This window comes from Patagioenas fasciata, chromosome 11, assembly GCF_037038585.1.
Source record: "Patagioenas fasciata isolate bPatFas1 chromosome 11, bPatFas1.hap1, whole genome shotgun sequence".
NCBI classification, from domain to species: Eukaryota; Metazoa; Chordata; class Aves; order Columbiformes; family Columbidae; genus Patagioenas; species Patagioenas fasciata.
The window spans coordinates 8,705,095-8,729,799 of NC_092530.1; the positions used below are offsets into that span (position 1 = coordinate 8,705,095).

The 24,705-nt window shown below is 47.8% G+C and overlaps 1 protein-coding gene across 3 annotated transcripts in view; it reads left to right on the forward strand.

The window, feature by feature from the left end:
- The window catches only part of ARHGEF9 (Cdc42 guanine nucleotide exchange factor 9), a 210,163-nt gene that overhangs the window by 32,464 nt on the left and 152,994 nt on the right, over positions 1 to 24,705 (forward strand). For all 3 annotated transcript variants that reach the window (XR_011740834.1, XM_065846654.2, XM_065846652.2), the window contains exons 3-4: positions 2,549 to 2,696; positions 5,241 to 5,350. Coding sequence is in view for 2 of the 3 variants with exons in the window: in XM_065846654.2 (XP_065702726.1) it covers positions 2,549 to 2,696; positions 5,241 to 5,350 (258 nt within the window). In the remaining variant the exon portion in view is untranslated. The remainder of the gene's footprint in view (positions 1 to 2,548; positions 2,697 to 5,240; positions 5,351 to 24,705) is intronic.

Below are 24,705 nucleotides of genomic sequence, written 5' to 3' on the forward strand. Positions count from 1 at the left end.
CAAGGGCTGCAACTTGTGTTCTCCCTGGAGATGAGGCACATTATAATAACCGAAAAAGAAAGAAATACAACCCTAATTGTGGTGGTAGGTGCTGCATACATAGGAGGGAAGATGGTGCAAAGAGGTGTGTTGTAACAGATGTTGAGAGGAAGGTGCGGACCAGCCCCGTTGGGTGCATGGTGCCCAGCTGGGTGGGTGTGCATTGGGTGCTTTGGGACCCTGTTCTGGTCCAAATGGCTGGGCAGTGCGATTAGGAGTAGCAGGGCTTTTGACCCATTTTGATCAGCAGGGAATATTACTTGTGCTTCGTGTCGTACAATAAACTAACCCCCAATATTTTGGGGAAAGACTTCAAAAAATTCATAGGAGTAAGACAAAGGGCTGAAGCTGCTGGTCTTTGGTGGATTTGGTACAGGGATTCAAATCCACCTTTACGTGAAGAGTTGTGTCTGTCCCCAGGAGGCTCTCTGTACCCCTCTGATGGCTCCGGCAGCACAGCAATGCTGGTACGTTTATTCACCTCCTGTCCTCTTTGTAGACCCTCTGTAGGCTTCTGTTTATGGAACTGGAAAAGACCTTACATGACCTCTGAAAGTACCTGGGAGTGTTTTGTTAAGATTTTTGGGAGTGAGGAAAAATGACATCCTGTTACTAATTTACTTTGCTTTTACATGGATCTTATTATGAAGAAGACTCTTGAGTTTTGCAGGAATTGTTGTTGATGGGTATTCCAGCTTTATTCTAAGAACTTGTAACTTTTATAATAGGATGGGCAGATCCTATTATTATGCTACTAGATGAGCACACACATAAACAGCCTGTTCTCCTAAACCTCACCCTTACAGGCTCATCACTCTACTCCATGACTGTGTCTTACAAGTGCTGGAGATCTTTCTGAAAAATCTTCTTTTCCACTTCTTACTCACTTGTCTCTTGAGCATGGCCGTACATGGAGACCAGTGATGACTGGCAGCTGTAACCTAGCAAAAAATCCAGAAACTAACAGTCTCCTGTATGCTGTAGACCACCAAAGGGTGCATCTCCTAGTTCAGTTCGGGAGCAGAGCTCTCGGTTGTTTACCCTCACTGTGCTTTGAATGCACTAATTGCTCTTAATGACTCTAAGAAGCCTCACCTGGGGCCTCCACACCACACCAGGGGCTGGGCAGCCCATTTAAGCTGTGCTCTGGGTGCTTGGTCCTTCCTTAAGCATCAGGGGAGGAGTACTGGTCTTCAGCTCAGCCAGAGCTGGGCCTTTGCCTGGCCACAGGCCTTGCTGGGCTGGACACCAACCTGGAGCCTGACTTCCTGGCCTGACCTTGACATTGCGTTACCACCATGGGCCTGCCAGCGGTCAGGGGGCTTTGTCTGACCCTGATCTGTAAACTGACTCACCTGCTTTACCTTAGACCTACCCCATCACTGTAAATGTGCCTAATGATTTGAAGTCTAGCTGACCCTCACCACTGATTGCATCTGGAATATTGTGTCCAGTTGTGGCCCCTCAGTTCCAGAAGGACAGGGAACTGCTGGAGAGAGTCCAGCGCAGCCACCAAGATGCTGAAGGGAGTGGAGCATCTCCCGTGTGAGGAAAGGCTGAGGGAGCTGGGGCTCTGGAGCTGGAGAAGAGGAGACTGAGGGGGGACTCATTCATGGGGATCAATATGGAAAGGGGCAGTGTCAGGAGGATGGAGCCAGGCTCTTCTTGGTGACAACCAGTGATAGGACAAGGGGCAATGGGGACAAACTGGAGCATGGGAGGTTCCATTTAAATTTGAGAAGAAACTTGTTCGGGGTGAGGGTGTCAGAGCCTGGCCCAGGCTGCCCAGGGAGGTTGTGGAGTCTCCTTCTGTGCAGACATTCAAACCCGCCTGGACACCTTCCTGTGGAACCTCAGCTGGGTGTTCCTGCTCCATGGGGGGACTGCACTGGATGAGCTTTCCAGGGCCCTTCCAACCCCTCACATTCTGGGATTCTGTGACTACAGGCCTGGCCCGGACCCTTGCGTTGGCACTGTGGCATGGGGCTGCTGGGTGAGGCTCTGTGCTGCCAGCCAGGATATCTCTTTGGCTGCTGGTTTGTTGTTGTTTAGAAAGCAGCCAGCCCTCGTTGCATGTCATGAGGCCGAACTAAAATGTTTTATCTAGCAGTGGGTCTTCAACACCAGCTAATTCACTCCCTGTATGTGCTCTTACTGGGACTTGGTAATGTGAGAGCAGAGAAAATGCTGCGCAAAAAGCAGACAACTTCATCACATCTCACTCTCGGAAGTGCCTCAGAGACTGAGTGCCAGTGGAAGTTGTTGGACTTCGAGACCGTGACCTGTGTTGGAGATTATGAGCCCCAAGCAATGGGAGCGAGGGCGCTCCAACTCCAGAGCCAACAAGTCTTAATTGTGCGGTCAAAACCAAATGAAGTGGGTGCAGACTGCAGTGGGAAAATCTAAGGTGTGTTGCAGTGTTTTGAATATTACATGTATTTTTGTATGTTCTGTGATTGCTTTGTCTGAGCTTTGACACTTACTGGTAGAATTTTTCTTTTCTTGCCAGCTGATGTCTCATCCTTCTCAGCCATCCCCACAAGCACCACCCTTCAAAGTCCTGGTGGAGAGATGTCGCTCCGCACCCCTCTCGCAGAGCACCCCGATGGGGCTGGACCAGGTGGGAGGGCGTATGCAGCACTTGCTCAGAAGACGTGGTGAGTAGCTTTGTGGTGTTTTTCTCCCAGGTTTGGTTTTCGGTCTCACCCAACCTGCAGAACAAGCCAAGGGCAGGATAGGTTGAAAAGTCAGAAGTGCGGCTTGTGTCTGTGCTTGTTACAGCCCTGGAGCCAGGTGAGGGAGCTCTGATAGCCACATGTGCCAAGTTTCTTGCTAGCTAATGAGATCTTTTTGTAAACAGTGTGTTTATGAAATAAGGCTGTTTTCTCTCTTTAATCTCTCTGAACACAGTCCCTATGATTTGGTTACGAGATGAACAGATAGGCACGTAAGGTGTGAAAGCTGTTCAGCAACTTCTGTGAGGGTTTTCATTTGATAGTTTCCTCTTGGCTTTCTGTCCTCGTACCAGTCTCTGTTGTGAGTACTTGCCCTTTGGAGGTGACACGTGGATGTTTGTTTGGAAACACAGCAAGAAGCGAGTTGGTTTTTTGGTTATTTCTCCTATGCTTGGATACTCTTCCTTATCAAGAAGAGAATCTCATGAGCCAAAGACTATGATGAGCTATCCTCTGCATTTTTCCTGCTCAAAATGATGCTCGGGAGAGCACTACAAAATGTATTTGCTGGAGAGGTTCTGTGTTGGCATCTAAGTATGCTGATGGTTGAATAGATGACATCATTTTTTGAACCTCTAATTAAAGAGATTGATAGTTAGAGTAAGGAAATTATTTCCTGAAGGGATCCTGCTAACACCAAGAATCCTGTGATTTAGTAACGGGCAAGTACGGGAGCGCTGCCAGACGGTGCTGGCACTGCTCAGGAGCACACGGGGGATCCAAGCACTTAATGGATGGTGGCAGCACATCAGGCTTGAGAAGAACCAGCAAAGAAAAGGCAAAGTGGCTGCCTCTCTAATTGATGGCTCTTCTCTTGGGGTGCACACATTTTTAGCGCATGGGAAGTAACACATGCATCTCTCAAAATGTGAGCATTGCTGTGTTTGCACATTGCTCTGGAGTGCTACTATGTGGGCATATTGCCTCTGGAGCCTGGTAGCAGCCTCCTGCTATAATCGGCACTCACGCCGCAGCTTGATTTTCTACGAGTCTAGAAAGTGAAACGCATGTTGCTAAAAATAACAGCAGGCTGCTTGCGTCAGCATCGCGTTTAGGAAATAGGTCTCAGTGCAATCTCTCTCCCAGCAACGCTGGAAGAGAGTCAGGATTGCTGCCCACCCAGGCAGGCCGGGGCTGCGGCAGGGTCCCAGCTCTGCCACGCTCTGTCCTGCGCAGAGCGGAGTCCCCAGATGTTTGATTTGGGGGCAGGGAGCATGTAGTGTGTGTGTGTTTTGCCCTGTAAGAAGTGACCTGAACCCCGGGAGCATGGGTGTGAATCTCCCCTCTCCCAAACCCTGAGACCGTTTACTCTTTGTTATCTGTTTCAAACCCCTCAGGACTGACAGCCTGAAGCCTCTACCATGGTTAGAGGTGCATCAGGAAAAAGAAAATAAGCATTGTGCATCTTTCAGGGAAAAATTCCAGAATTTGGCTGTTTTCTGTAGGTTCTTTTCTCCTTGAAGGCGATGCCAGGCCCCCAGGGTGGTGTGTGTGCGAACGCAGGCGCTGCCCGGCCCGCGTGCACCTGCCCACAGGAGCCTGTGCTGGCAGCTGCCGCGGGGGCATGGGCGGGATGCGAACAGTCTGACGAGGAAGGGATTAACATCTAACCTTGCCAAATGTGGGAGGGGAAAAACCCCGGACTCACACAGAATAGCAGCGTCACCCCCAAAAGAGAGGGATGAGATGGAGAGCTGAAAATGTGGGTTGATTAGAACAGCAAGAGCTTAATTTTGAAAGGTGAGTTGCCAGCCCTCCTCCAGCATTTGCCTCTTCTTTACAAGCTGTTTTGTGCTGGGGTATGTACCATCTGTAAGGCCAGCCTGAGATTTGGTGTAAACGTTGTGGCTCGCTTAAAGCTAGATCAGAATTGCCTCTGTGAGGGGTTGGCCTGAAATGCTTGAGGTGAGAAGTAGCCCAGTTTCTTTGAAAAACAGCTTTTATGGACTTTTCCATTTTTGTTTTCTACATAAATTCAAGGAGCTGTTTCTTTTTCAAGCCATTGCATCATATGGATCACAATGATTGTAAAGCTGGGATTTCTGCAGGTCCAGACTGTTAGCAGTTCTGACCCAAGGAGCTATTGCATGTTTATTACTGGTGTTTGCAGATGAGGCTCTGGTGCTGCCTGGTGCTCCTGGGAGAGCGTTCCAGCTTCACACCCAGCTCGTCTGACCCCACCTGCTCACACCACCTCTGAATTTGGCTCTCGGCTCTCCGTTTGTGCCTGTATTTTATGTAGTATCCAAGCTCTGCTATTTTTCTTGTATCCCAAGAGCACTGAATAAAGCACCTAAATATACTCTCTGCTCTCTTTTTCTAAAGAAGAGGTTGAATGAGTCTCTTGCAAACAATTTTGTTTCTTTCATTTAAAAGAACAGCCTCCGCCCCCAGCCTGAGCTAAAGCACAGCATTTATCTTTTGTCATTCCTCTTTTTTTCTTTCCTGTGGATTTTCTCCTGGCAGCTGAGAACGAACAGGCTTCAAAGACTCTGAAGGTGCGCGGGAACTGCAGGAACGGTGGACGTCGATGGAACCTCTTCAAGCCTGGAGCTGAGAAGCTGCAAATCAGTCGGGTAAGGTGTGGTTTGCAATATGCCTCTGCCTGCTTCAGGGGTACTATTTACCCGCTGCATGTTTAGCCTCGGAAACTAACAGCGTGCTTTACTAACAGCTTCCTGAGTCTGCGGTTCCTTCAGCTACAGCTGGGTATTTTTTGTTATTAGAGTTGGTTTGTAGCAATAAAATCATAGGTGCATTATCCTTTCCCCTCTGGTTTAGCTTCCCTTCAATGTATATTGGAGGCTTTATGGTCTAAAGGAGGCACTGGGCCTCCCATTTCTTCAGCCGAGTGTTCCTTGCAGGTGGAGGGAACTGCGATGGTTTAGATCACCGAGAATTTGCTCTCTGTACTTTTGATGATGATTTTTTTATTTCCCTTTTTAACCATCTGTCCTGTGGGTTTTGTGCCACTACCAGCACTGTCTTGGTGACAAATGGATGTCACTGATTCTTTCCCAGAGTGTTTTGCAAATACAGGCATAATCCACTTTGTGTTTTTTTGTGTGTGTGAATGATGCTTCCAGCGGGGGAAGTAAAATCTGTCGTGGGCCTGGGAATGTCTGTGTCTTTCTCTGGGAAGAATTCAGAAAAGGTGGCAAGAATTGTACAGTTTGTCTGATATGCTTCCTTGCTCATGTGTGTGGTTGTTTGCCGTGCATTTGAAGTCTGGAAACCTTGGTTATTCCATGGTCTTGTTTTGGATTTGTATCATTTGTGAGTCTGGTTTCACTGGTACCCAACATACAAGGCTCTGGATTTTCCAGAAATCAATAGATTTGCTAGCTGGCAATGAACACGATACAAGGAGCGTGTTCTAGTGAACAGGGCAGATGTTTAGCCCCTTTTGTTCCTCAGACAAACAAAGGATGAGCTGGGAGCCAGGAACTTCCCTGCTGGAATGGAGATGGGGAACTGACCTTCTGCGATTGTGTCTTGTGTGGCTCTTTCTCTCCTCATTACTGTCCTTCCTTACCGGTCCTTTATTGTATTCATTTTCCCTTTGATATCTGATGAACTGCCTTCCTGAAATGTGATTCCAGGGAGGACCTGGCCTCTGGGTCTGTTATTTCCATCCCAGCAGCAGTAAGTTGGCAGTAAGGGGGGCTGACCTCTCCAGCCCGCTTGCATTGAGCGTTGGCTGACAGGGAACACGTGCAGGGATGGGCCACTGCTATTGAAGCCGCTGTGACTCTCTGGAGTGCCATCTTGCATCACTTCTTTTCTCTTTCTTGATTTTTTTGTGGACTGAGATACAAGCCATAGGATAGATAGGCAAAGAGTTCAGCCCTTCCACTTCTCCCCCTTCCCTTTGGGTCTTACCTTGCTTCCCAGACATAAACGCCTTCTTTCAACTCGGGCCTGTTTTGGTTATAGGCGTGCTGAACATCTAAGCTCCTAGAAGATAAAATGATCCAAATCCAATAGAACTGTTGGTCCTCGGAGCCGAAATAAAGGCAGGCAGCTGCAGAGTGTCCTGTTATGCAGCATACAAGCCCTACTTCGAAGTATCAGGTGTGTTATTCATGTAAACCATTGCCATGTTCCGGATTTGGTGCTGACTGGTGCATGGATAAGTTTGGTCTACCTTAATTAATCAAACACTGTCTTTATCTTTTAAGAGGAGCATATGTTTTGCAACCTTCATAGCTGTCCTTTGGGACCTCTTGGAAACCAAGCTGCTATTCTGTTTTCACACAGTATTGTTACTGAATGCATGAGAGACAAGATGGTTTGTGTCCTGAGTCATCTCAGTAAAACCAGGCCTGTTCCTCATTGCAAACAGAGCCTGACATCAGAGCACCCTTGCAAAGGCGGCGGCAAATGGAAACCTCGGCAAACCAAAAATACTGCTGAGGGTTGGGAAGAGTTAGTTGAGAAACTTTGCTTCTGCAGTGGTGATATCTAGGAAGGATGTGGAACTGGAGAGGGAAATGAGCTTCTCATGAGCACAGAGCCCTGTGTGTGATGTTTGGCTCAGACAGGGTGTGCCGAGGACCTATGCATCGCTGAGGTGGAGAGCTGGTTTTGGGTGCTGATCGAGACGCCTTCAGATACTTATTCAGTGCTGTCATTAAGCAGCTTGTCGTTCAGCCTGAATTATGGTGAACGGGCAGGTGTGAAACCTGTGCTGGGGTTTATAAATCAGAGGTGCTGTATTAAGTGCTGCAAGAGTAGGATATATGAATGTGGCTCACAATAGCAGTGCTGGAAAATTCATCTGTCGCCTCTGTCCCAAGCTGAGTGAAGATCTATGGGTCTGCAAATCAACTCTTTGCCAGAAAGAAATTTGTTCTTTGGCAAGATTTATAAATTTGAGATAAGATTTGTGGGCTTGGATATCTCTTGTTAGGTGCATTCATTGACAGCTGACAAGCAGTCGGGTGGCAGAGCTAGCACAGAAAGGAGTTATCACTTCCAAACCAGAGGCTTCTGCAGAAGCTATGCCTGATTTCCAACTTGAATGGGGATGTGTAAGGTGAAGAGAGAGCAGGAGGAGACTGACAAGGCATCGGGCTTGTCTTAGCGGCATTGGTGCTATCTGGTCCCTTGCAGAGATCTGGGTGGTTGTGCAAAACGAGCGTGGGTATCACTGCACGCCATGCAAAAATGCAGAGCTGTTGATGAGCAGCTGCCTTGAAGCTGCTAATTCTTTGTGCAGTGTGCAGATTTTGGTAAAAAACCACATTCCCCTCCCCTTCCCGTTTGTGTTTTATTGTTGGTGGTGATGGGTTTTTTTGGTGGAGATGTGTAGAGTTGCGTGTGTGATTTAGACGTGACCTCTCTTAACTTTCTCCTAACCCAGAAGTCTGGGTCGGGAGGCTGATCCTAAGCCCAAGGAGCAATCCCCCTTGTCAGGACCCCTATTTATCACTGTTGTTTGTCACATCTGGTAACACCGTCCATAACTTTGCAGCTGGCTGCATCTTAATCCATCTGTCCAGACAGCAGGGATGGCAAAATGCGGTTGCAAAAGTAAGTGGTGGTAGCAGGAAAGGAGACAAGGGCAAATATTTAATCCTAGGATCTCATCTTCATCCTAGGAGTGCACATGTGCGTGCACAAACCTGGATTTTTCTTCCTGCTCATGGCTCTCCTGACAGTCATGCCCAAGCCATCCTAACAGTGAATGTCTGTAAGTCTGAGCACAAGCCTCAGAAATTTTCTATGGAGTAGGTGAGGTATTGTAGGTAGGAATAGGAAAACTGAAGCACTAGAGGGTGGTACATGTCGAGCCATGCAGTAATTTTTTAGATTTCATTTCTCATTTCAAGGAGCAGGTAAAAGTGAATAGAGTCAAACTGAGTTGACTTTTCAAAGCTTTCGGTATTTTGCTTTTTAGAAGTACCCTTCTCAGCCTGGAGAAAACTCTGAATTGAGACAGTTTATGTGCAAAGCATTTTGTTGTAGCACTTAGGTCACTTAAAGGCTCTGCTTTTATGAGAGCAGTTTGGCACAATCGAAAGCAACTTGCACGGGACCTCGAGGTGCAAGAACTGCAGGCTGTGCTGCAGCACGCAGCTGAAATGCCAAAGAGTGATCGGAAAGGCTGCCCGAGCTCTGACGGGTCCCTCGGGGTCTGTCATGGCTCTGTGATTGACCCCCTGGCAGGTCCTGCCAGCTGGGATGTGGCTGATCCCTGGGGACAAAGGACAAGGGGAGAAATGAGTTACTTTCTCCAGCCACGTAGCAAATCTGGAAGGCAGAAGCAGAGGATGACAGTCCTGGATTGGCTTCTTTCTGAACCAAATCACTGTCCTCTGCTGCTATTGATTAAGGGACTTGCTGCTTCTAGTTAGCTGTCCAGTCTCAGTCACCTCAGCTCTTTCCGTAGACAAGCACTGTGGGGATGCACTTCAGAAGGAGATTCAGCTCATCCTAAAATCAGACATCCTCTCACTGTGTGGAGACACATATGTGTTGGTTCTCTCTATCTTAGGCCTAGAGATTTAATTTTTAGCCCTTAACATAGTAACAATAACTGCAGACGTTCCTGTCTGCTGCTCCTTTTCCCCTTTCCTGTCCTGTGTGCTCTTGTACAAGGGGCTAAAGCCCAGATTTATATGCTGGAGGAAGCCACCATCTAATTATTTAGAATGGAACCTTTGCATGAGAGCCAGCTTTTTTGACATCCCCTACTAATAATCAGCAGGTCTGCTGTGCAGAGGTGTTGAATATTCACAGACCCCACCAGCCCAGCCTGTCCTTTCTCCTCTCCAAGTCGTGAGCTCTTTTGAGGCCGGTGGGGGGTTGCCGTTGCAATGATGGTGGACGTGCAAGTCCACAACTCCCCAAAGCTAATTCCCCTCTGACGTGTTTATGAGGATAAGAAATTCAAACAATGTGCAGCCTCCAAGAGAACAGAGCACAGGGAAAGTTGATTTGGGTTCTCTCTTGCTCACGGTGTGCTGCAACGAGCAGGGGATGCTGCTTGATATTCAGTACCAGCGCTCCTGCTTTCTATTTTTATCTTCTAGCGTAATGCTGAGTGAGCATTTTGTTTAGTGGGGTTATTTTTTTTCCTGTTTGAAATGTGTCCTGCACCATGTTTCTCTTGCTGCTTAGGGATGGAAGGGGGTCTGGCAGGGATAGTGAACTGCAGCATTCTGGTACGTGAGCTGGATGTCATTGGAGTCAGTCCTTCTGTCCGTGTGAATGGGCTGATAGAATAGCAGAGTCTCGTGGCTTTCCTGGTGCTAATTAAAGTATCAGCGTGCGGGTTACAAGAGGTTTATATGCATGTATGGAGAGCTGCCAGGAAAATACATGCTCTTTGAATCTCTCTTCCCTCATTTTGAACACTCAGTACTTCTGCTGGCAGGGCATGTCTGACCTGTATATTTGAGGGGGGCTTGTTTTATATCTTGATAAACCTATTACGCTGCTCTGCTTAGCGGTGCTCAGAAACTTTTGAATAGTTTTCCCACTGCTTTCCCCCGTGAGGCCACTCTTAGGCATTTCTAAATGTTTTTTTGCAAGTTCTGAAAAACTCTGTGCAGTATTGTTAAAAAAGAATTGAAAAACAATAATACAAAAATTGGCTTGCTTATTCGAGGAGGAAACAGCGATTTGGTCCAGGCTGACAGATCCTGATGCTCCTGGCTCAGAGCCTCATTGCTCTCTGATGTGTTATATGGTCCCATCTGTCTGTGTGAAGGGTGCTCAGCAAGGACCCCTGAACGAGTGGGGTTTGCAGCAGCCTTTGAAGCACCTGAGGTCTAATGTGTCTAATCCGATTTAGTTTATGAACCGGTCGGAGCATGGAGAACGTTGAATGGATGTGTGTAGTCTCCGGTGAACTCTAGGTCATCCCTAAACCCATTTGCATCCATTTCGCATGAATGGACTGTGCTTTGAACTTGCTCCCCAGTGACTGTGATTAATATTAGAGCAAAATACACTTTAGGATTCCTAATACCAGAAGTGAGCAGTACTTACAAACTTACCATGCTCTGGTTATTTTGCCTTGCTTAGAAATAACAGTTTAAAGTGCTCATTTTTTGTACGGAGCGGTGCGGGGGGAATGGAAGCTTTGATTCCTTTGGTGTTACACTAACAGTGCCATAGCATGAGTGTTTCTCCACCAGACAGCATGAGTCGTTACAGGAGAGAGAAGCTTGACATGGCAAAATGGTGACCTTTGGGTTGTGGGTTTCTCTTCTGGGCAGCACAAGAGAGGATTTAAAGTTCCAGGCTGAGAAGAGGTTCTCAGCTCTTTGGAGGTTGTGCGTGAGCCTATATTAAGAAGAATCTCAGCTTCCAGTTTGTGCTGGTCTTATAGGGCAATTGGACCTTGGGGTGTTTTCTGTGCAACTGTAGGTGGTAGGTACAGCATCCCACATAGTATTAAATGCATGTATAATGGTGACTGTGCATAATTACCTCTTCTATACTTCAAGTTGAGCTCTCCATCCTCATCTTAAATAACGTCTTGGAATGGATCCTTTTCCCTGTTGCTCAGGAGTTCCATCTTGATTGCTCTGCTTCAATTCATTACTCAGCTCTGGCACTGTGTTTCACTCAGGGATATGGCTTATACAAAAGAAGCTTTAATGTAAACTCAATTCGTGTTGCATTGCTAAAACCTTAATGATATTTTGCTTGGCAGCAGTATATACTCCATGTGGTTTGCCCTTCCCCAGTGCACCATGTTCTCAATAAACTAAAGTCCGTGGTAGGTGTAGCATGAAAAATCTCTGAGTAAATATTGGAACAAATGCTTTTGTAGTGCTTCCTAAGCTGTGGCTGCATTTGTGATTCAAGGCCACCGCAGTGTCACCAGTATTTAGCTGAAAAGGGGCTAAATATGGGAGGGAAAGGCACAGGGCATAGCTTCCAAATCTCTTGTGTAGCTGCTGAGATAGGATTCTGAGATGCATCTTCCATACGAAAGTGCTGCTGAAGCCACTGGTCGCTGGCTAGATGAATACATCCAGAAACTCATCAGGGGGTGGAGGGGAAGTGGTCACTGTGTGTGTGGCTCCTTCATGCTCAGAGGTGAAGTCCAAAGCGCTTTACTGCATCATCAGACTCACATGGCCAAGGGCAATTGCTCTTAGGCTCCTGCAATGGAGAAACGCTGTGTGGAGGTGGGAGCGCTGTCCTCCTGCTCCTGCGGTGTTGCAAGCTGCGTGCAACACCATGCTGTGTCCAAAGCTGGTGATTTGTTTCTGCTAATGCCCTGGAAGGAAGGGCTGGGACCATCCTCTCTGCTTCTTTCCCCTACTTGTTCGAATCTGATGATATTCATGTAATGTGGAGGTGGTGAGTTCATAGAAAAAAAAATACAGTGCACCTAGGCACACTGCTGTGATGCTGTGAAAACCTGGGCCTTGCAGGGCAGGTGCAGTTGCTTAGGCTGGATTTTGCTCTGTGTTTTGAAATCAAGAGGCTGAAGCAAGGTTCGGATAACAAGCTGCCACTACCGAGTACCGCAGGTAGGGCTAAAGGGTCTAATTTTGTCCCTGGTTTTGTCCTACAGAACTATAGTGGTTTTCACACCTGGATTAAACTTGGGACGTTAACCCAACAACATGCTTGTACTTGGAGAACAAGTAGCATAAAATTAACAGAATGGGAAGCTGATGATTATACTAGTGAAATCACATGGCCTGCAGCGAGCTCCTCAATGAATCGGGGAGGACTTCATCTCTTAATGGACTGCATGGACTGTAGAGAATAATTCCCCTAATAAATCTCTTTCAGTCTCTGATATCTAGGGAAATATATTATCCTGTTGTCCAAAAAGCCTTGAGAGATCAGTCTCAGTTCCAGAAGGACAGGGAACTGCTGGAGAGAGTCCAGCGCAGCCACCAAGATGCTGAAGGGAGTGGAGCATCTCCCGTGTGAGGAAAGGCTGAGGGAGCTGGGGCTCTGGAGCTGGAGGAGACTGAGGGGTGACTCATTCATGGGGATCAATATGGAAAGGGGCAGTGTCAGGAGGATGGAGCCAGGCTCTTCTCGGTGACAACCAGTGACAGGACAAGGGGCAAGGAGTGCAAACTGGAGCACAGGAGGTTCCGCTTGAATATGAGAAGAAACTTGTTCCTGGTGGGGGTGGCAGAGCCTGGCCCAGGCTGCCCAGGGAGGTTGTGGAGTCTCCTTCTCTGCAGACATTCAAACCCGCCTGGACACCTTCCTGTGGAACCTCAGCTGGGTGTTCCTGCTCCATGGGGGGATTGCACTGGATGAGCTTTCCAGGTCCTTTCTGATCCCTGACATTCTGGGATTCTGTGAAGAACAGTTGTTTCATTTTAGTTCTGTCTGGTGGGATAGGTTCAGCAGTCGAACTCCTCTGCAACTGGAAGAAAGCTGGAATAATAGCTCATTGCAGTACTGCTGTTGCCAGTATGTCACTGTTTGCCATCACAGTGCCAAGACAGACTCTGCACTGGCAGAATGGGTTGCAGCAGCCTTTGAATAGTCGGGGAGGCTGTAGAGCCCAGACCACCACGAGCCAGCATCGGAGGAACCACCCGCTTGTCAGGGACGCAGCACAGAGCCTGTGGCGGTTGCGGGTCACCTTCGGAGGAGTCTTTGGTCACTGGCCTTGAACCGTTCTCACCCTCAGCGGTGGATGTGAGTTATGCTCAATGTGGAGAGCTGCTTGGGCACTGCTTGCTAACCAGGTTGAAATGTGTTTTCCTGCAAACCTATGTGCTAACAAAGTGTTGTCTCTTGCAATTCTGCTCGTCTGCCATTGCTTGGTGTGATGGTGTCAAATGTAGGGTTTCTCCCCAGCGATGCCATGTATGATTTGGTGAGAGAAAGGAAAGCAAAATAGTTGCTGCAAACCAGAAGAGGCCTCCTGTAAACTGCAGCTGGAGTGGGATGCCCAGGACGCAGATTCCTCCAAGAGGGATGAGTCAGTGCTGAACGATTCCCCTTTACTTTGCTCCTCATACAAAAACCTATGTCTCTAAAAGCAGAAATAACTCCACCACTGCCTTTTGTATGTCGAGTGCTCCTCAGCTCTCTGTCCCTTGACATGCTTCCAGATTTTGAGGTGAGTTCAGCCTTGCCTGGAGAAACAAGCAGGTCCCAGTGGATCAGGCCATGATTTGTGACTGTCTTTTAAAGGAGACTTGCTATGCTGTAGGGGTGCTTGGTGTCTCAGAGATATTTAGATGTGGAAGTGAATAGGTCAAAGCAGTGTCAGCATAATGCTGGGGAAGGGACTGAGCTGAATCGCGAGCAGCACGTTGCCGAGCAGTGACAGGGCTGCCTTGCTGAAGTTGTCTTTCAGGCACTTAAATGGGCTGCAATCAGGTGATACCCTCTAGAAAGTGGGAAAACAAAGAGAAAAAGGTAAATTAAAGCTTTTAAAGACTTCGGCATAGCGGTGATGCACTCAGGTGCCTTGGCAATGCTGACTGCGTTCCCGGAATTGCAGTGATGCTGCCAGAAGCTGTCTTGTGGGATTGCCTTCGTCTTGTGAGTGGTGACTCCCAGGTGTTCAGCTGTGTGAGCTGAGCCCCTCTGGGAGATTTCCACTGTGTTTGCAGCACAGCAGACCTGGGCTCTGCACTGGGAGGTTTTCAGCTCCACAGTGACTCCGTGAAATGGTTAAGAAGTTGATGCAGTCTTTTGCAAATAGGTATGTTATTTTGTGTCCGTAGAGCCTGCTGAGCACTGTACTGTCAGGTGTTTTCCCTGTAATTGCACTGTGCGGTGCATGCTGTGTAATTCCCCTGCTGAAATAGAACAGCACAATCGGACAGCCAGCACCGTGAGTGAAGCTCCCAGGGTGTGCTGTTTCAGTGCAGGGTAAGAAAGATGTTTCTAGACTCTCCTGCCACCTCTGGCAGCTCGATGATTCGTGCAGGTGAGAAATTTCTTCCTAGAGATGAGGAGGGAGAGCTATTCCCCACCACGGCCTCCGTCCCTTCTCTTTACTGCAACCGTAAGTGATTGAGCTGCTCATGGTCTTGTGTTATTCATTTATCTGTGTGACTTCACTGGAGCCAATGACAGTGTGAGTGAAATGCCTTGAGCCCTTTTAATGCTAGGTGCAGCTGATGGATGGCGGAGAAAGATAGTGAAGGGAGATGTCTCCAGTATAAACTGAGCAATAATCCTGCCCAGATGTGAAGTTGTTGCTCGAGCAGCACCATCTTGGGAGGCAAAGCTCTGGCTGGGAGTGGAGCAAGAACCTGAAGCACTGGTGCTTTCAAAACAAGGATGTGCTAAACCAAAAAGGGTCAGTTCTCCTGGCTCAGTCAGCTGCGCAGGTGAGGAAAATGTTCAGTCCCACCTATGCAGCGTTTTGCAGTGATGGAGCTGTTATAGGAATGGATTTTGTCTGTCTCTTGACAGTAGTTGCGGGCTGGACAAGAAGAAGCAGGGACCTGGATCTTTTGTACACATAATTTATTTCCCTACATTCTTTATTAGGACCATCTCTCTCCCTTCTAAGAAATCTCACTTTTATTTTTACCGCTGGACAAATATCAAATATTCCTCAAGAGAGATGTGTGATTACAGCTCACTTTTGACAGTTGAGAATGGTCCAGCTGACACATTCGCTTCATCTGAAATGCTGCTATTTTGAGCTTGGCTTTTGTTTTTAACCATCAGTGTTAGGTTTGCGTTTCCTATGGATGATATATTGCGTTGACGTGGGTTGTTACAAATCAGGTCTGCAGTGGATCTGGCCATAGTGTTTGAAACTCTGCTGTGTCAAATGCTGATCTTCCCATGTCAGTTTGGGGTTTGTCTTTTCTGCTTTGAAACTCTTTCACCCAAACCAGAGCAGAACTAAATCCCCGCATCCCAACTGGTCATCACTGAATAATGCGGTTTACATCTTGCTGAAGCATTTTATAAGTGCTTCTGCAGAAAGACTTTTTTCTTCTCTTGTTAAATTTTTTCCTCAAGATAAAGGCAACCCAAACTTTATAGGCACTTCTTTCGGAATTAGGCATTTTCCAGCTATTATGTTGCGAACTATTAGAGCGGCAGATGATGAGGTGGGAACCCAGTTATGCAAACAAAGCCACGTCACTCTTTGCCCAAAAATAGCTTCAGTACATGTGGATTAAGGTGGAAATGAAGGCTTTTGGTGTCCATACAGCAAACAGCGAGGGGAGGGAAGCGAGAGGGAGAGCTCCAGCTTTTTGTTAGAGAAAATGTGTTTTCCAGAGATGAGCGTGGTATTGCTGCGTATGATTTCAGTGGGACAGGAGTCACTGCCTTTCTAAGCCAAAAAAGGCACTAGGGTTTTGAGAGGTGGTGCTCTGTTCACTGGGGTGTTAATAACTTGTGACATGAAGGTCCCGCACAGAGCATGAAGAAATACTGGAGAATAATTTAAAAAATAGATATTTATGTTCCTTTTCTTCTACTCAGTCTATCCACAGCAAAAACCTGTTTGCCTCTGCAGTCTCGTGTGATTCTTAGACAGCCCGTTGGTCCCTTGCTGTTGGAGATGGTTTCGTCTCATCGTGGAGATGCTTCCTTTGCTACCCGGGCTTAAGTATTCATCTGTTTTCATTTCAGCCTCATGCAGCACTGCAGTGCCCTAAATAATTTTGAGGTCGCCCTACTAGGTATTTGCTGTCTGTTTATGGACATGCTGCCTGTGAAGTTTACTGGGTATTTGCAGCAGGGATGTGGTCCAGCTTCCTTTAATACACTGCATGTTGCTCTCCATCAGGCTCCTTCCTTCCTTCCATCCTTTTGTCCTTCCGTCCTTCCTTCCATTGCAGTTTGTTATCTAGCTGTTAGGAGATTGCGGAGCGTTTCTGGCCCAGTTTTGGGTAAATAGCGGAGATAAAGTAGGAATGCAGATGTGGAAAATGCAGATTGTAGGTGTGCAGATGTGGTTTCCATTGGATTCAAAGTTTCTCTTTATGAAGACTTGCAGTTTCTTATCTCACAATACTTCTGTGGGATGAGTCGAAAAGGGCCTATAAAGTTGAACAAAGGCTTGATATCCTCTGTAATGAGGAAAGGAGTTCCCAGGCACTGTTCATTACCTGTTCCTCATAGACGGTTTTTGTCTCAATTAGAAATCTTGTTCGCATTATCTCTGTAGTCATCCAGAATTGCGAGTGCCTATAGGAATATCTTAATGTGTTGTCGAGGGCTTAGATTGTGGGGTGACAGTAAAACCGTGGCAGATGTGTTGTTAACCCCCTCTCCCCCACTTCCCCCTTTTGCCCCTCCCTCTCCCCCTTCCCACTCAGCACAGGTGATCGGGAGGTACAGAAGGACAGAGAGAAGAGAGTTGGAAAAATTAACAATGTTTTACTAATGCTACTGATAAAATAGAGAAAATAATACAAAAGATACAAAACCAATCTGGAAACTCCCAGCAACTGCAGAGCCGGCACCCGAAGTCCTGGACTGGACTCTGCAGCCAGCCGGAGCTGGATTCAGTCTGTCACTGGCCTCAGTTTGCAGGGACGACTCGCAAAGTCCTCTCCTAATGTCGGCCATAAGGAAAAGGGGCGAGATCCTGGTGATCTCCCACTTTTATATGAAGTATTCACATGAATGGGATGTTATACTCCATTGGTCAGTTTCTTGGTCACCTGTTTCTTGTTGCCCCTCTCGCGAGATGTCCATCCGTGCTTATCAGTAACCTCACATCCCATTGCTGTGTTTACCAAAACATGTATCTGGTTCTCTAGGAAAATGCAGCTCATATGAAGCTTTAGCTGACACGCAAATTCACTAAAAGAGAAACTTGTTTTTTAACAAAACCAGGACATGTGTTCAAATACAAGTTCTCTATTCCTGCGCCTCCTCTTTCCGAAGCTTTATATAAGCATTTTCTCCTGCAAAAATTTCCAAACACGGATTTTTCTTCTTTGGGTCCCCCCTCCAAGTTTTGTTGCAGGTATGTGTCTGTTTCAAGCATTAGGATGCTTTGCCTCTTCCAAACCTTGAGCGTTTTCCGGACAGGATTCCTGTGCACGTTGCAGTTTAGGTTGTGCTGGTTGGTATTGCTGGATTCTGAAATAGCTGATCTCAGCTGAACGTCAGCGTGCACAGCTACACTGGAAAGGGGAGATCAGTGCTGATTTATTGGCCTGTCAATTAAATAAGAGCACCAGGGTTCTCTCTGCGCGACTGAGAGGTGAAGTATTGTGGTGACAGCAAAAGATCAGCTTTCTTAAATGTAACCGCTCGTTTCCATACATTTATGTTTAATGAAAATATTCCTCCATCCTGCACTCTTCAACATTAATTTTGAGATTTATTCTGAACCATTGCCAGGGGAATACATTGTTATGGCATCCTCTTTCCACATCTATTAGCAGGAAGGGGATAATTGAGGAAATCTCACACCGATTTAATTGGGGACTGAGGGCAGGAGCAGGGAGGGGGAGAAACACAACAGAGAAGTGGGTCAGAAGTTTGGTGGTGGATAACCTGCCTGACACTGAGCAGTCGAGCTGAGCGGAGCTGTTTTAGGCAGCCAGGAGCCTGCTGCAATTTTGGCATTGACCAGGTAATTGGTGGTGCTGCAAAAGGAGTTGCCTCTCATATAGTTTACGTAACATGCTGCATATAGGCCGGTGCAGGTCCAGGTTTCCTCCGTGGCGTGGAACACGGTACGGCCGCCTCTGCGGGAGTCACAAGGGTGGGCAGGGATCCCTCGTGGCTTTGTACAGAACGGGGAAGGAAACGCGGGTGGCTGGGAGCTGCTTTGAGGGCAGGCGCTGCACAGTTTTAAGCTCTCGTCAGGAAGGCAGGCGCCGTGCTCTGTTTGGCAGCCGCCCGCGACACGCCGGGAGCAGCGTCCTTGTGCAGATGAGCCCTGGGCCGTGTGGGAACGTGTGACCCCCTCAGACGCTGTCAGCCCCTCCACTTGTGCTGTAGCGCCACGGCTCTGGTGCTGGCAGCAACACCTCTGCAGCCTCTGAGGAAAGGTCAGGGTCTTCTTCCAGTGATTATTTCATTATTTGCTTTTTGCCTGATGTGGCTGCAACACATGGCACTGTTCCACATATCTGCATCAGGCATTCTTTTGCTGATGACGCTCCTGCTGTCTGGTTAGATCCACATGCCTTTTATGCTAAACTCTGGATGCACAGCAGAGATGCATAAGCAGCCACATTCAGAAACCTCGTGAAGCAGCAGTCTTTTGATGAGGGCTCTGAAAATGTGCTGATTTTCTTTGGGATACTCCTCTGTCCACTGGACACACTTAGTCTGGTGGCTCCTCCATCCAGCTTCTGACCATTAGCCAGCACTGGGCCCTTGTGGCCAGGAAGGCCAATGGTACCTGGGGTGGATTAGAAGGGGGGTGGTTAGTAGGTCGAGAACCTCCTGTGTTCCAGTTTGCACCCATTGCCCCTTGTCCTGTCACTGGTTGTCACCGAGAAGAGCCTGGCTCCATCCTCCTGACACTGCCCCTTTCCGTATTGATCCCCATGAATGAGTCCCCCCTCAGTCTCCTCTTCTCCAGCTCCAGAGCCCCAGCTCCCTCAGCCTTTCCTCACACGGGAGATGCTCCACTCCCTTCAGCATCTTGGTGGCTGCGCTGGACTCTCTCCAGCAGTTCCCTGTCCTTCTGGAACTGAGGGGCCACAACTGGACACAATATTCCAGCTGTGGTCTCCCCAGGGCAGAGTAGAGGGGCAGGAGAACCTCTCTGGCCTACTGACCACCCCCTTCTAACCCATCCCAGGTACTGTTGGCCTTGGATTGCCCTTGGATCGCCGTGTCCAGGGACGCTCAAGGTTAATGAGCAAAAAGAGGCTACCACAGGATGTCCTGGGGAGCTGCCTGTCACCTGCCAGATGGAGCAGAACTGGGTGCACTTTGTTGTCTCCCAAAAGCGGAGCTGGACAAAATCCGTGGCTGGTGCCTTTGGCAGGCCCAGCCCGCTACCGCAAGGCCTGTGGTTTAGCTCCGAACTGGGAGCAAAACAGCTCGAGCGAGAGGAGATGCCTGTAGTGGGTGTTTGTTGTTGGGTATAGCCAGGGGCCCCCGGTCCAGACAGAGTCTGCTCTGAGCTTGTGCAAACAGTAAGAAGCAGCGTTTCCCCTAAAGAGCCCGCAGTGCAAACAGACACTTTCTAATAGACAAAGCAAAAGAAGGGCTTTAATTACAAATCTTGCTGTTGTATATTTTTACTGGGTTTCCTGAAAGCCTTTTTCTACCAGCAATGCCAACCTGAAGCATCAACAAATACAGTTCTGGCTTGGCAAGTGATGTAATTAAGAAATACAAACACACAGAAGAGGACAGGGGTTACTTGCCTCTGTTTTTTGGGCCTCGGGGGAATCTCTTCTGAAGCTTTTTCATCTAGTCACACAGAGCAGGAACTTTTTCAGCTTGTATTAAAAAAACCCAAACAAAATAAACAATGTAAAGAAAAATCATTCTCATGACAGCAGCAGGTTAGAGACTGTTTCTCAGGCCATGATATGGGGCAAAGCCCTGACTGCGACTTGGGGCTTTTGTCACCATACCTGACTGCCAAGGTTTTGGGGTTTCTTTCCTCATGACTGCTTTCTAGGATTCCCCCACTGTTGAGGAGTTGTACTGTGGGTGCTGCTGTCCTGCTTGACCTGTGTGCTTTTTCTGGGATGAGTCTTTCTTTCTGGCTATCAGTTGTAAAAGCCCACTGGGGCTGCAGATGCGTCGGCTTGTACTGGAACAGAATGTACAAAAAATACAGTCCTCAAGGACGTGGCTTTGTGTACTACAGTGGCTGATGTCGGTGGATGGAAAAGGTCTTGTTTTCTCCAGAAATCTTCATTCTTAATGTGCATTCGAGAGAGAGAGAGGCAAAAAAGTGTGTTCTGCTAAACCTAAGTTAAGAAGCTTGTTCAATTTTTAAACAGTTACATAAAGCCATCAAAGTCTGACAGGAGAGAGATGCAAGTTTGTGCAAAAGAGAAAGGGGAAAATAAAGCTGAAATGGAGTGTTAATTCCCCCAGGCTTACACCTAAAACAGCCTTAACTCAGAGATGAACCCACTCCTGCTCTCTTTTTTCCCTTTCTCATTTTTTCCCCTTTTCCTGAGAAAGGTCTTCATGCTGCCGAACTCCTGGCTAAGTGTGAGCGCTGCTTACGTCAACACTGTGCTGCTTGTACCAGACCAGCTCTGGGGCCCAATAAGCGTTTCTGTGCTACCCTTGGAGAAACAAATTCGTGGACATAAGCAATGGGAATAGGGCTTGTCGGAAACACAGGGATCCTGGAGCTCCGCATGCCCATGGCAGGGGGGTTGGACTAGGTGACCTTTGCAGGTCCCTTCCACCCCAAACTGCTCTATGATTCTGTGGTTTTGCCCTTCAGCACCTGGGTCTGTGTGAGATTCCCTGTTTACTGCTGGAAATGTTAACATTTGGGTGTATTCAGTACTACCAAGACTCAAGACTTGATGGGGAGCAAGTGCTTTGGCCCATGGCTCAAAGCCAGCTAAACCTCCCCAAAAAGTTTGCCTGTTCCCAGCAGTGGATTTTTCTCAGCGAAAGAAGAAATTGGAAGCTTAACATACTGAGCTCAATGCAGAACTGCCAAGGATCACAGCGAACTGCTGCTGGTGAGGTGTGCATGCTGGAAAATTGGGGCACATTCACAGGAGTGGCGTTGTGCCTTCCAAAAGGAAAAAGTAGAGATAGTCTGCAGAGGTGGCTTTATGGTCACACTGTGCTGTGTGGGTCTCGCAATGAGAAATGTACCTGTGTGCGAAAGAGCAAAGGAAGGAGGAATTGAGTTCGTGCCTTTTCTGGGCTGCTGGCTGTAACAGGGTGGGAGGATGAATTTCTTAGCTGCTCAGAGCTGGGAATTCATCTGCTGCCTTTGAGGCTTCTGAAACACAGTCATGGAGTTCAGACCTGGTTTGACCTCACGTCTGCCATTCCTGTTTTCTTGGCCGGTTGTTTGGCTGGAATGCTGACGTTCCTGTCTGAACCCGGAGCTCGGTAGGACACTTTCCCCGCAGTCTTTGGAGGCAGGTTCCTCATCTTTAGTGTTTACTGAGCTCCAGTTTGGGGGTTGGTTCTCATGGCATTTGTCGCTCCCTTTACCAAAAGAGAAGAGATTGTCGAGCGACTCTGAGCCACATCCCTTGACTGTTTTCCTCCGGGTGCTTTGCAGGTAGTGATTCAGGAGCTGAACGATGCACTCTTCATTACACAATAAATACTTGGTAAGGGCTTGTGCTGTAGGATCACCCCTCTATGGATAATGTGTAGAGATGTTCCAGGTCTTTGAGTAATATTAATCTATTTATATCTACTACCTAGATACTAGAAATCCGTTCTGTCTAGACATGATCAAGGACATACTTTTCAACTCCCGTTATTTTTCTATAGCATTAATATTCTAGCATGTCTTTGTCTTAAAATGTGTTCTGAAAGCTGCAGTTTTTGCGGGAATTCATGAAGAATAAAAGGAAGTCCTCTGACAAAAAGGATGTTACATCACCGAAGTATACACGGGGGGTAGCTGGCATGTCTGCCAGCAGTGTGCTTTCCTCTGATCACCCCAAAAACTCTGAGCTATCGTTTGTGTGTGGCTGAATGGGCAACTGAAACTCAGAAAAGCCTCATGATTTCCTCTGCGTCATGGGGGACGGCTGTGGTAGAAATGAATTAACGGCTCTTGACTCCCTGACCTCTGCATTGGTTACAATCCTTTTTATTCAGCTGCCGAAGTTTCTGATGTCAGATCCAATATTGAGAACCTAGCTCCGGTTAACCTTAGCCACCCACTTTCTTCACATTTGCTGCAAAGGAGATGTTCAGATGAAAATTGCTACCACATCTATCCTGAGCATAATAATTGTTCCGATCGAATCTTCAGGAAATCACATTTTAATGGGGTTTGCTTGGTAGCTGGCTTGATACTTTGGGAGCATGGAGTGGAGGTCAGAGCTGGGAATTTTCCTTATGTAGAGAAGGTTTTTGTCTGGAGTGAATGTTTCTTCTTCCTTACGCACAACAAGGCTTTGTTCTGTGAGAGGGATTCCTAGAGAAAACGGGAGCAAAACGCTTAAACTTCAGCTCTGCATAAGTCTGCCCTTTAAAAAACCAGTGGCATTTGAACCTCTGAAGTGCTCTCTATAAATTGCACCGTTTCCTTCCTGTGTTTGAGAAGTGGCCGACCCTCCTCCGAGCTCTCCACCAACTGCAGGACGTCGGTGTTTACTTTAGGGTACCGGACCCAACGGCATTATCTGTGTCTGCAGCTCTGTCTCCAGCCTGAAGCTCTGCTTTCAACACGTTCAGAGCACAAAAGCTTCTGTACTTCTTGTGCGTCTGAACAGCCGCCCCAGCGTCCGCATGGCAGCGTCCCAAAGGATGTGGTAGGACTGTGCTAAAGGGCTCAGTGCTGAGAAACCCTGCAAAGTTTTTGTGCATTCATCTGGCCTCCATGTCACTGTTAAAGAGCTGCCACGTTGCACTGCTGAAGTAGTTACGGTTCAGGAATAAGTGAAGTGATTCCCTCCTTTTACAGTGCTGGGGGATTCTTTGGGATGACAGGCACTGTATAAATGCAAGCAATTGGTATGAGAAAAACTCAAAATATTTCTGCTCACACAGCCTCAAGTAAAGGACTAATAATGAAGATGGACCCCAGGAGAGCCAGTTCTTGCATAATTAAATCCACTGGTGTTTGTGCGACAGATGAAACAGAAATATTTGGTGTGCGGTCACTGCTCAGTCAAAAATCACGTGGCAGGAAGAGAAAGAAGTGTTTGCAATGGCTGTGCCTGCTGTCAGTTGCCTTGGGGTGTGAGGCCGGTGTGGTGGGAGCTTGGTGCAGCTCTCCCATCAGCACTCTGGCGTTCCCCGGGATTGAAGAAAGCTTTGCAGATGAGCAGCAGAGCGATTTGGATGAAATGGCCATCAAGGAGCAAAGCGTGACCAGTTGGCGATGTAACATGCACGCGGTGTCTCCTGGTGTTGTGTCTGCTGACACAGGCTGCTGTGCCTTTCCTGTGGGAATGCTGAAGTGCCTGTATCCCCATCACACACACAGATGATGGGGACACTCAGGACTGACCTTTAAGTTGAAACACAGAAGCTGGACTTTTGTATGAACTTTGGAGAAGGGTGTGAGCAAGCCATTTGTCTTAGTGTGAGTTGCCAGCAAGATGATGCTTGGAGGGGTAACTATTTCTAATTCCACAATCCTTCCCAATAAACTATACCTCTGCGTATCCCTCAGCTTTAATTGCAGACAGCATTTTGGACTTTGTGGTCAGTTCTTGATGTTCCTATCCATGTTCCTATCCACCTCTCTTAGTCTGAACCCAGTTTTAAGCTGGGTCTGAGCTGGTGCCAGTCGGAGCTGTGTTGGGACTCAGGAGTGCTCCCAGGCTCTAACTTTTTACATGTGCAAACCTACTGTGCCGATTCAACTTTCTGCCTCATCCAACCTTGTCTTAAGACTGAACCCTGAGTTCTGTTTAAAACATTGCAGTGGCAGCTTCTCAGGTGAGCTATCTTTGTTCTGGATGTGAGAAACCTGGCAGGGCTCCACTTTGTTCCTGAGCTTTCACAGTTGTGTGCCAGAAATAGAAACACCGCACAGGAAGGTCTCCAGTCAAAATTACTTCCAACAGGCAGCTCTTGTCTTGGATTATCCCCCTAAGGATTCAGTAAGATTTTGTTCTGTTTGGAGGTCATTCCCTGCAGGTTCAGTCCTGGGTGTTGTCATATGCAATGGGAAGGGGCTCAAACACCCAGCTGGCTCACGGTGGGAGATTTTCCTGTGTTGCAGAGTTCCCTGTTTGCTCAGCCAAGAAGCAGCACGCCAGCAATCCCCAGCGGGCGTGTAGTCCCGTGGGGCTGGCGCACATCAGCATAATTGAGAGCAGTCCAGAGGATTTCTGCTGGGAATTAGAATGGCTCACAGCGACTGCTCAGGGATGGAGAACAGCCCTTCCCTGTGGTGGCC